General features: G+C 49.7%; 1 protein-coding gene across 2 annotated transcripts in view; it reads right to left on the bottom strand.

The window, feature by feature from the left end:
• Nucleotides 1-1,253: 1,253 nt before the first annotated feature.
• Nucleotides 1,254-11,826, bottom strand: part of OLFM1 (olfactomedin 1) — a 30,915-nt gene continuing 20,342 nt past the window's right edge. For both annotated transcript variants that reach the window (XM_030461247.1, XM_030461246.1), the window contains exons 5-6: nucleotides 6,149-6,255; nucleotides 1,254-3,065 (exon numbers count right to left, since the gene is read on the bottom strand). In XM_030461247.1, the coding sequence (XP_030317107.1) occupies nucleotides 2,391-3,065; nucleotides 6,149-6,255 (782 nt within the window). In that variant the 3' untranslated portion in view covers nucleotides 1,254-2,390. The remainder of the gene's footprint in view (nucleotides 3,066-6,148; nucleotides 6,256-11,826) is intronic.

Genomic DNA, 11,826 nt, shown 5'->3' with positions numbered 1-11,826 from the left:
ATCAGGCCTGGTGGTGCTCAACATTTTCACCTGTTTCTCTGTTGGGAAAGGAGGCACCAAGGATTTAACAGCCCCAGAGAGCCCTTTGCAGCTCTCACAGGCATCCCTGCTGCAGGTGAGATCCAGCTCAATGGTCCTGTCCCATTGCCTGGGGCCAGCTGGGACCTGGGAATTGCTGAATAAATTGGGGTGAAGAGGAGAAAAGAGACAGCCCCACCTCCCACCAGAGAGGGAGGGCAGAATGAAGCTGCTGGTGGTGCTGGGTTCTCAGTAAAATGAGCCTTGCCCTGGGAAAAGTGTCTGGGGGAAGAGCAGGGCTGTGCAGGATTTATGGATGGGGGTTGAGAAGAGCCCAGTGACATCCAGCCCCTTAAGCTTCAAAGCCTTAAGAGCTTTAGGAGCACTCAGCTGGAAAAGCAGCTGGGATCACTTCAAGGGGTGTGCAGCATCCTGCAGTGCTGTGAGAACCCTGCTTTGGCTAAAAGAAGAGGAATGAGGATGCTGAGGAATGAGTACCAGTTGCTCATCACAACGAGCAGTGCAGTGTGAGCTGTGCTAACAGGAGGGGGTTTTTAAGACTACAGCAAATGCAAGCTGTAGAGCAGAGAGCCAACCCCTCCATCCTCCCAGGTACCATCAGGTAATGCTCCATTCAAGATGTAAAAACAGTCAGGATGGTTTCTCAGCCATCACCCAACTCCCCCCACGATGATTCCTGTTACCCCCCCCTACACTTGGTCATAGAATGGGCTGGGTTGGAAGGGACCTCAGAGATCATCAAGTCCAACCCTTGATCCACTCCCCCCGTGGTTCCCAGCCCATGGCACTCAGTGCCACATCCAGGCTCTTTGGAAAGATCTCCAGACACGGAGAATCCACTACTTCCCTGGGCAGCCCATTCCAATGCCTGATCACCCTCTCCAGAAAGAAATTCTTTCTCATCTCCAACCTAAACCTCCCCTGGCACAACTTGAGACCCTGCCCTCTTGTCTTGCTGAGAGTTGCCTGGGAAAAGAGCCCAACCCCCCCCTGGCTCCAACCTCCTTTCAGGGAGTTGGAGAGAGTGATGAGGTCTCCCCTGAGCCTCCTCTTCTCCAGCCTCAACACCCCCAGCTCCCTCAGCCTCTCCTCACAGCATCTCTGCTGGATCCCTTCACCAGCCCAGTTGCCTCCTTTGGACCTGCTCCAGCACCTCAATCTCCTTCCTGAGCTGAGGGGCCCAGAACTGGACACAGGACAAGAAACAAAGCAGGGAAGTCTCCTAATATTTTTATTGTTCCTTAGATAACTGTGGATAGTACAAAGTTTTCCTCTTAAAAAAAAAAAAAGGTAATTACCTTCACATGTCCATAAACAGGGCTTCCCATGGGAATCTGATGCCCCAGAATTCCCCCAGAAGCCATTTCCAACCACCATAATGCTATGTAGAGAGTATAACAGTAAGAGAATATTCTTGTAGTTATCAACATGAAATCAGTTATCTGTGTATAAGGGTGAACACTGATCTTTTTTTTTTTCTTTTTTACTTCTTAGAAACAAAACCATCATTTATTAATCCAAACTACATCATTGCATTTACAACATTCATTGCATAAACTGGACATACAAAGTTTTGCCAACTCTGGTAAATAACAGACATAACATTATACAATATATTTTGCTGAATACATAAGTTCAAACAATATGGGTACAACAACTTGTTCATAATACATACTTAAACCATCGTGTTTAATAGTTACTAAGACACAGATCCAGGAGCTACTTCGGGTCTCAGCACAGTTAATCTAAGTGACAAGAACACAGTTGAGAGACAGTAGCTGCGATGGAAGGCGAACTAACCTTCCATCTAAGGAAAACTAACCTGGGCTAGGTCTGGTTCAGCCAGCAGAGCTCCTCAGGGGGCAGCTTGGTCAAAATACAACTCACACATCCATCACAGCTGACCAGGATGCTGGGAAAATGTCCATGCAACCCCCACACAGAAAGAGAGCGAGTCTCCCAAGGGAAAAAAAATCTTCCAACAGTCATTGCCTTACTTCTTTAGGATGTACTATAGGTTTGCTATTGGGACAGAAACAAAACAAAACCCCCAAACTGAAGTGGTTCTTCGAGTGCAGTTCCAGCTGCAAGTACATGGTTACTGGTGAGTCTATAACACAGGGCAGACTTGTAGGGATGGAGAGGTAATGCTGAGCTGTCAGGTTTATGCTGAATGATCCTCCACGACGTTGGTCTTAATTTTGGCAGCTGTTTATATATTTACTTACTTAAAGTGTGTCTTCTTGACATTAGCAATTTAATTTTTTAAATTAACTTTTTTTTTTTCTTTTGTTTTTTTTTTTCCCCCCCTCCCCCAACCCCCTTGAAATCAGTTCCTAAACAAGGAGGGACTACAACTCATCGGACCTGATGACGTGGAAGAGGGTGACGTTGTAAAGTATTTGGTGCCCGTTGTTCCAGGCGTAGAGAGCCCGATCCTTGGGGTTGTAGTCCAACATGGAGATGTGTGAGTACTTGTTTTGGAAGGGGATGTCGATGTACTCGTAGGTGGAAGCATTGGTCTGGTAGGCATAGTGCACCTTGGTGCCTCCCGAGTAGCCATTGGTGACGTAGAGCGTGCCGCAGATGATGAAAGCCTCCCCGGCGCTGCGTTTTGGGTAGCTGGTGTTCCAGGTCTGGAGGCTCTGCAGGGTGTTGGGGTCCAACTTGCTGATGACGATGTTGCCCGCGTTCTGGTTGGTGGCGTAGACGGCCCAGAGCCCGTTCTCATCCACCATGAGGTCAATGTCTGAGTGGCCTCCCCAGGCGTAGTGGTACATGTTGTTGTAGCCGGCGTAATCCAGGCTGCGCGTCTTGAGGATGGTCTCTGTTTTCAAGTCAAACCTGATAATGATGTGGCTTTGGTATTTGTTGAAATAGATGGAGCCGTTGTAGACCACTTGACCCGTGCCTGACCACGGGTGAGGGAGACGGTGAGAGGTAAAGTTGTCAGTATTCATGAAATCTGCCATGGATTTGTACTCCCGGACGAAGCGGTTGTTGTGGTAGCTGTCCATGTACCAGACCTGGGGGAGCAGGAGAAACAATGATGGGGGGTTAGAAAACAGCAGAGACCCAGCTGAGCCCTTTGCACATCAAACAGCAGAGAATCAGCTGAGCCCTTTGCACCTCACCCTTAAAATCCAGAGTAGGGAATCCAAGAAAAGAAACTCCAACACCTGAGACCCAGCTGAGCCCTTTGCACCTCACCCTTAGAATCCAGAGCAGGGAATCCAACCCACAGGAAAAGAAATTCCAGCACCTGAGACCCAGCTGAGCCCTTTGCACCCTTAAAATCCAGAGCAGGGAATCCAACCCACAGGAAAAGAAGCTTTCCAACACCTGAGACCCAGCTGAGCCCTTTGCACCTCACCCTTAGAATCCAGAGCAGGGAATCCAACCCACAGGAAAAGAAGCTTTCCAACACCTGCCACCTACACGCAGAAAGAAACCCGAGTTTTGGAACCTCAAACCAGCCAAGAAACCAACTGAACAGCAAAGCTTTCCTGGGGGGTAAGCTGGTGTCTCCCTAGGGATCTGGGAGGTGACACGGTGTGATGATCACAAGTCCTTCCAGAGGGAAATTCTCATCTTTGGCTAAACCCAGCCCATGATGTTGCTGCTGCTTTGGCTTCCCGTAAGCCCCACGGTGGTCACAGTCAGAGAACAAGAGCAGCTGCTTGTTCCTGGAGTTCATTCCAGGAACTTGGCATGCAGCAGTGCTGGAGCCATCCCTCAGCATCAAGGAAAGGCAGGCAAAGTCCATATTGGTTTAAATCAAAAGCTGACACCAAGGCTGCTGAACTACAGGAGGCAATGACATCAAAATCTTGCTCCTGGTAGATGGGGGAGAGACTTTGGAGCATCACTACAGCACCAGTTCACCAGGGACACTCTGCCTGGGCTCCTTAAAAAACAAAAAAGCTTTTGTCCTATGAAAGTAATTCTGAGGCAAATGACAAAGCTGTGCAGTTAATAGCAAGAAGAAACACCCAGACAGTGAGTGACATTGTGTATGCAGCTGCTGCCTAAAAATAAAGTAGCTGCTTTCTGTCTACACTGGTTAGCAAGGAGAAAAGGTAAATTAAATAGCAAGAGGGAAGCTTTGAAGGATGCAGGTCTGGGTCATGCTGGAGCGTGAGCTGCTTTTGTTTTTCCAAACACATTGTAAAATCTGCTGGTGTCATCTCTGCAGCTCAGGCTGTTTCCAGGGTCCCTGAGAAGAGCAGACAAACATTTACACACAGTGTGTGCATGTAAACTGCTTTTGGCTGCTCTGTTTGAAAGGCCAAGTGAGGTCTGCAAAAACTTGGGAGGCAACTTCAGCCCATCCCTCACTACACCCCTTGGAAATGCTGCAGAGGTGGGAAATGGGCTTGAGGATGGCTGCAAAAGCAGCAGAGAAAAATCCAGATGGGTTCCTGAACCCAGGACAGAGCTGCCTGAAGCCCCAGAGAACTTCTGCTGTCAGGCCTGGTGCTGGAGGGCATCCCTTGCTCCTTGAATTGGGAAATTACATTAAAAAAATAATCCAGAAAAGGGGATTGTTCCTCTGCTGCTTTCATTTTATACCTTGGTATTAAAACCCAAGGCCTGCCAATGGATTGAGAGGCAAAGAGGAGAAGTCAGCACGTTGGGGCTGGAAGGTGGGAGGACCCAAGGGCATTTTCCACTTTGGATGGATGGCAACATCTCACGGCCAGAGCTGGCTGGGAACAACCTCCTCCTGCTCCCTCCTGCCAACACACATCAATCCCCCTACACCCACCCACCCCTGGCTGAGCCCCGTGGTGTTCAATGATTTTGTGACATGAAAAAATGACCACGCCAGGCACCCAGCACCTCCTGGGGCTTGGCAGCAGGAGATGGATGGGATAAACTGGCTGTCTCCCTCCCTACGCTTCCCCTCTGCTGGAGGTCACTTAATTGTGTGTTCCTAATAAAATTCCCAGGAGATTTATATGTTTAATACACACACACACACGCTTGTGAAGCTTGAGATACAGTCTGGAGAAAACTGCTTGTCTACTCTGACAAGAAAAATACACCACAGAAAAAGGCACAGGTAAAAAAAAATATACTAAGAAATACTGGTTTGAGACCAAAAATCTCTGAAGGGACAGGAGGATCTTTAAGCATTTGATCAACCAGCTTCAGCTGTGACAGGCCTGGCTCTCCCTTCCCAGCTTGATAAATCATGGTAGGACAGAGGGATGCAGCAAACACAGCCCAAAGGGGACAAACCTGTCCCCTCCCTTGGGCAAAAGAAGATGGGATGTGGGGAATGTGGGATTTGTCCCCCTCCCACTTCAGAATCAGGATCTCACCGGGGCTGGAGGGGCAATTTGGTTTCAAAACTCTCAAAGATGGAAGGTTTGTATTGAGGAGGAACCAGTGCCAACCAGTTGGCTGCTGAAGGGAAAGAGCCCAACAGCTCAAATCACTGCTGCTCCATTGCTGCACATCCCTGGGCTTCTCCAGAGCATCCCTTGTCCTCTCTGAGCTGCAGCAAGGTGACCACCAGGCAGGGCTTTCCAAAATAGCTGCCCTGGTGCAGCCCTTGCTGTGTGCAGGAGGGAATGAGCCAGCCAAGCTCTGGGGCTTCTGTTTTGCTTCCCTGCCTGCAGTTCCTCAGCAAGCACTGGAGATATTTTTTTGCATTCCAGAAGTCATGGGAAGCCTGGATTGATTTTCAGCCAGTTATTGGCCTCCTACCTCCTTGGGATCAACACTGAATGGGGCTGAATGGAAAAAACCCAGCAAACCAACCAACAGAAAACCCAAACAAAGCAAAACAAATCTCTGGCTGCTGTCAGCTAATTCCTCACAACAGTGAAGGTGGGAGGGGGAGGACAAACACACTCAGATGACATTAGTGGAGGCACTGGCAGCAGAAGAGCAACAGGGACCAGGACCACGGGGTCGCCCTGCTCAGCCCCAGCTCCCTCCTGGCTCCCAAACCCAGCTGAGAAACTCAATGTTTGATTTTCCCTGCCATGAGATGATTTGAGGCTTCCAGTTGCTTGGATGTAATGAGTTTTTAATGACCTCAGCCTCATCAGTGGTGGTGGGGACACAGGACTGAAGCTGGGGGGGGGGGGTGTCTTACCTTGTTCTCTCCCTCGGGAGCGAGAGGATCCGTCATCCAGGAGCCGAACCTGGACCCCGAGGTTTTAATGGTGATTGGGTCACTTATTCCTGTCAGCTTGCCACAAGCTGGAAAAAGAGTGCAAGGCTGATCAGCACCACATCACACCACCACCCCTGGCTTGGCCCCAGGGGGCTTTCCCAGCCCTGAAGCCCCGGTGAGGGGCACCAGCATTGCCCCCCTCGTGCCCCACCACGGCTGCTCCCCCAGGCTGATGGGCAGCTCTGCTTTTATTTAATTAGAGGGAATGAGGCTGAGAACAAAGTGTTGGTTGCTTTTGTTTGTTTCATGCCTCTTCATAAGCATTGTCCTCATCAGGCTGCCCTCCGGAAGAGCAGTTTCCAGAACAGGCAATGGGCAGAGGCAGCTGGGGGGAGAAATCAGCTGAATAGCTCTGCTCCTCTCTGCCATCATCCAGGGGATGCAGGCAAGACAAAAAGAGAGATGTGGCTACTCCAGCCCTGCTGAAAGTCTGCATTTGTTACAGGTTATGCAAAGGATTAAAAAAAACCAAAACAAAAACCCAACAAAACAAACAAGACAAGGTAGGAAATTGTCTGCGCTATAAATCTTTTCCTTCCAAAGCCCAATTCCCAGCTCCCAGCTGCCACCTTCTCTCTTACCAATGGTGTCTGGGCACTTAGGAAACACTAAAGAACTCACCAGCCTCCTCCTATCTCCTCTGCCCAGCCTGGACTTCACCTGCTCCTGGAGAGGAACCCAAAGGATGGAAGGTGGGTGGTGGGATGTCCCTTGGGAGCTGCCCTAGGGAATCCTGCCCAGACTCAGCATCCCCACACCAGGGATCTGCAGCCACCCAGTGCTACCAGCCAGCTTCTGAGGCATGTTTAGGTGCTCCACCCTGCTGATTTCATGCCCTTGAAGTCAGTGGCCATGTCAGCACACCTGCAAGCCCAGCTAAGTGTTTTTAAGCCCTAAAAATGAGGGGAAGCAGCAGCAGTTCTCCCCCAGCTTGCTGTGCCAGCTCTCCTGGGAAAGTGGTCTGGCTGGGATGGAGTGGCTGCTCTGCTGGATGGATTGCTCCACTGTAGGTACCCAGGGAGCCTCTGGAAGTGTTGCTGAAACACAGATGGAGCTCTGCCAGCTCAGAACAAGGTCCTTCTGCTCAAAATAACCAAGCAGAATCACAGGGTGGCTTGGATTGGAAGGGACATTTAATGGTCATGTAGTCCATAACCCCTACAATGAGAAGGGAGAGGTCGCTCAGAGCCCCATCCAGACTGATCTGGAATGTAACCTCTCTCAGCTGCCTCTCTCCTCAGCCTGCTCTCACTTGCCCCTCTCTATTCCTGATCACAGCCACAGGACACCCCTGCCCACCTCAGCTCCAAGCTGTGGGGTCAAGGGGTCTCCTTAGCCTGGGGCATCAAAGAGATGAAGATATTCCTGATATGCACCAGCATGACATGGCCAAGGGCATCACCAGTCTTCTTACAGCCTTCAGACACCAGGCAGATAAAGAGAGACCCCAGCAAAAAGCAGAGAGCTCTTGTGCCCTCCCCGAGACATGACAAATGGGAATTTGTCCTCCTGCCTGGCTGATGCATTCAAAACCTCAGAGCTCAGGAGGAGAGTAAGGCCTGGGCAAAGGGATGCAAAGGGTTAAAATAAGAAATCCTTATGTCTTGCAAATTCCCCTTGCAGAGGACCAGCCTGCCCCTTCTCCCAGCTCTGCTCAGTGCTGCCTTCCCTTATCACAGCCCTACACTGCTGCCACTTTATCTCTTTCCTTTCATTTCCCTGGAGAGAGAGAAAGGATGTATAAAAAGTCATTGATTAAAAAAAAAAAAACAACCAAACAAAAACCAACAACAATAAAAAAAGCAAAACAGCAGCAGCAGCTGATAAGGGTAAATGAGTGTTGTTTGCAAACACTGAGGCTGCACCTCAGACAGGTTTAGCTGGAGGCCCATCCAGAGCAGCTCTTCAGCAAGGCAAGAGGGTTGCTCTTAGGGCAAGGTGGTTTCTTTCTTGGTGTCAGCCTATCCTAAGCACACTCAGATGCTAGGGGGAAATTTTAAAATAGATCATAGAATCATAGAATCATAGAATAGGCTGGGTTGGAAGGGACCTCAGAGATCATCGAGTCCAACCCTTGATCAACTACCGCCACAGTCACTAGACCATGGCACTGAGTGCCACATCGAGTTGCTTTTTAAATGTCTCCAGGGACGAAGAGTCCACCACCTCTCCAGGCAGCCCCTTCCAATGTCTGATCACCCTTTCCGTGAAAAAATTCTTTCTCATCTCCAACCTAAACCTCCCCTGGCACAACTTGAGACCCTGCCCTCTTGTCTTGCTGAGAGTTGCCTGGGAAAAGAGCCCAACCCCCCCCTGGCTCCAACCTCCTTTCAGGGAGTTGGAGAGAGCAAAAATCCTGGAGCCCCATGCATTCAAACCCCATGTTAGATCAGTCCCTGCAGCTCCCATGGGCTCAGCACCCAGGGCTGGATAACTGCAGCCTCCAGGATCCTCAGTTGCCCATTTGGAATGCACCCCACACTCCTAATGCCTTGTTCCCCCTTTCCATGGGGATAGCACCCATCAAAAGCAGGAATATTACTCCACAGGGGGGGCAGAGGGACTTCTATTGCCTCCCTTGGACATGGCCCAGTTTGATCTGGAGCAGTAGCTTACAAAATGGAGTTATTAATCCCTGACTGCTCCAAAGCTGCTGCTCTCCTGCCCAGCAAAGCCCTGAGCAGCACCCATGGGTGCTGAGCCCTTCCCCACAAACCTGGTGTCCCACTGGGATGCTCTGGGCATTTCAAGTCACTCAGGAACCAACACAGAGGAGGAAACCAGGAGTCCATGGCCCAGGGGAGGACTGTGAGCAGCAGCTTTGGGGCATGCACACAGGATCTGTTTCCACTCTGGTTTTCCCAGCACTTTTCAGGTCCCTGGACCTCTGGCCCATGGGTGTCCCTGTTCCTGGAAACCAGCACAGAGCAGCCTTTTCCTCTGGGACCCTCCAGGTGCTGCTACAGCCCAGAGCTTTCCCTGCTGGGGCTTCCCACAAAGCCAAGGTCTGATCCATCCCCCAGCATCCTGGTCCCAGCAATCCAGAGCAGGGATGGGGCTGTGGTTGTTGGGTCAGACTCTGCCCTCACCTCTGTCACCTGGCTGGGCACCCTCCCCATCCCAAATCCCCTGAGAGCCTGCCAGGGCTCTGTCCCCATCCCTGCACCTGGATTGTGGGTTTTTTGCAAGAATTTGGATTGGGTTTTTTTTTGCAAGAGTCAAGGAGAGGATGCAAACATCACCCTGCAGAGAGCAGCTGAGTTAAATTCCCCCTTGAATCAAGGAGTGACAACCTCTCCACTTGTCCAAGGCTCCTCTTAGGACCATTAATGGAAACGTTAAAATCCCTGTATAAATAGTGATCTTTAAGAGTGTAAACAGAATAAAAGATTGAACGTGCCAGCATTGATTTGTTTTTCCCCCCTTCACACACACGCCAGGGTCAGGAAGTGTTTTCACTATTGATCCATCAATAATGCTTAGAAAAACTGAAATTCAAAAAAAGGACCTTGTCTAAGAAAAAAATGCTGCTAAACTGTTGAGCATCAGTGTTTCCCAGAGGATGGGGAGAGGCAAACCCAAGGGGACCACATCCCATCCCATCCCTTGCCCCTACCCTGAGCCCTAGCAGGTGAGCAGGCACCTGGGGAGCAGCTTTGTTGGCCCTTAGAGGAGCAAATCGAAGCTCAACCATTCTGCCTGAAAAATCAGTGAACCTCTCTGAGCAGATAATGGGGAGCAAACAGCAAACATCAGCAGGCAGAGCCTCAGTGTGTGGCAGCAGAGTGTCTTGTGAGGCTGTTAGAGCTGAATTTAACTCAGTTACCTCCCCATTTGCACTGGGTTATACTCCTGGGGGATGAACAGCACTGGAGATTCAATCCCTGCTGTTTGCTCTTAGGCAACCAAATAATTCAGGCACTTGGGTGAGGAGCAAACCCCTCTGAGACCCAGCAGCCAGCTCTGTGAGCACCCAAGGGTGCTGTAACACACCAAGGTGGAAAAGCTGCCTTGATTCCACAGAGAAAAAGCTGGAGAAGAAATGACAGGGACAGCCAAAAAGCCTAAATAAAGCCTCAAAAAGATTCCAAAAAACCCCTCAAAAACTCCTAGAAAATGTTGGCAGTAAGAGCTCAGCATCCTGGCTGCCTCACCTTACCTGGGTGCCTGCTGGGGGTGGATGTCCCAGCTGCAGGACCTGAGCAGGAGGGGGATGGAGAGGTGGCCCAGAGCAGAAGGGGCTAACAGTCCAAGAGAAAATATTTTTTTTTTTTTTTTTGGAACCCCAAATGCTTTGGGAACTGCTTCTTAAGGTCTGCTGGGGGGATCATCAGAGCTTCCTTGGCTCTGGTGGAGCCAGCATCACTGAGGCCAGCTGGAGAGGGCTTGTGGTCCAGGTTTGGTTTTTGTTTCTTTTTAAAGAACTATCCCTGGAAAAGCACTTCTCCAGCCCAGACTCAGGGCAGGACTTGCTCAAGTATCTCTGAGCATCCAGTATTGGCTTTTCTCTCCAAGATTTGGAGTGAGAGGCAGCTTATAAGGGATGTACATGGTACCAGAGGATGGAAACAGCAGGGAGGTGGCTGCCTGCAGAAGTGGGGAAGCATCTAGAGACCAAAAGCAACTCCAGGAGCAGAGAGAAAAAGAGAAAGAAAGCATTACCTTGCCAAGGACAGAAAAGTGCTCAGAAGAGATCTGATCTTCCAGGAAGTTACCTGAGAGTGTAATTTCATGTGTGCTACCAAACCAGACTGCAGAGCAGTTCATGTGTTTAGATTATCTAAATTGCTTAACAAGAAAGTCAATAATGTAAGAAGAAATTAAATCAAGTCAGAGCTGGGCCAACAAATGGAAGAGAGAGCTCCTGGGGCCCTTCTTCCCCCCTTTGCCACCCCCAATTTGGGGTCAGTCCCTTCTTTTAGCCACACATCCATCTCCCCGTGGCCTTCAGTCAATTCAGACTTTCCGCACGAAATTCCAGAGGAGATTCCAGGTGAATCTCTCCCATTTTAGTATTCCTGGTTATTTGGTCTGCTGGAAGGAGCTCCCTGCTCCTGGGGAGGATTTCAGTCCTACCCGAGGCATAATCCACACCAAGACATGAAGCCCCACCAGCAAGGTCATGCTCTTCTCATCAGGGACTTGCAAAGTGCAAAAGGAAAATAAATAAATAAATAAATAAATAAAAAATAATTAAAACAATAATAATAAATAAATAAATAAGAAAAAAAAAAAAAAAAAAAAAGAGGGAAAACAAGTCCCAGCCTGCACAGACACAGGGGAGCAGCGTGCCCAGACCTTTGCTGCTGTGCCAGGTGACAAGAAAAAAAACACCAAACCCCCCCCAAAAAGACAAACCAAACAACAACAGCAAGGACAAAATAACAAAAACAAACAAAAAAAAAAGGTGGGGACATTGATGCAGAAGCAAACTGGGTGCATGTGTTTGCTTTGCATAAGGGGTTGGGTGCCTCTCAGGGCCACTTATGCAAACGCTGCCCAAAGCCACATGCCTACAGGGGAGGGCCCGATCCTGGAGCACTTTACACCACGAGCAAACATTTGGTCCTTGGGAGCAAAATCCTCAGCAGGACAAC

Source organism: Calypte anna, chromosome 17 (assembly GCF_003957555.1).
Source record: "Calypte anna isolate BGI_N300 chromosome 17, bCalAnn1_v1.p, whole genome shotgun sequence".
NCBI lineage: Eukaryota > Metazoa > Chordata > Aves > Apodiformes > Trochilidae > Calypte > Calypte anna.
This window is presented reverse-complemented; position numbering and strand designations above follow the sequence as displayed.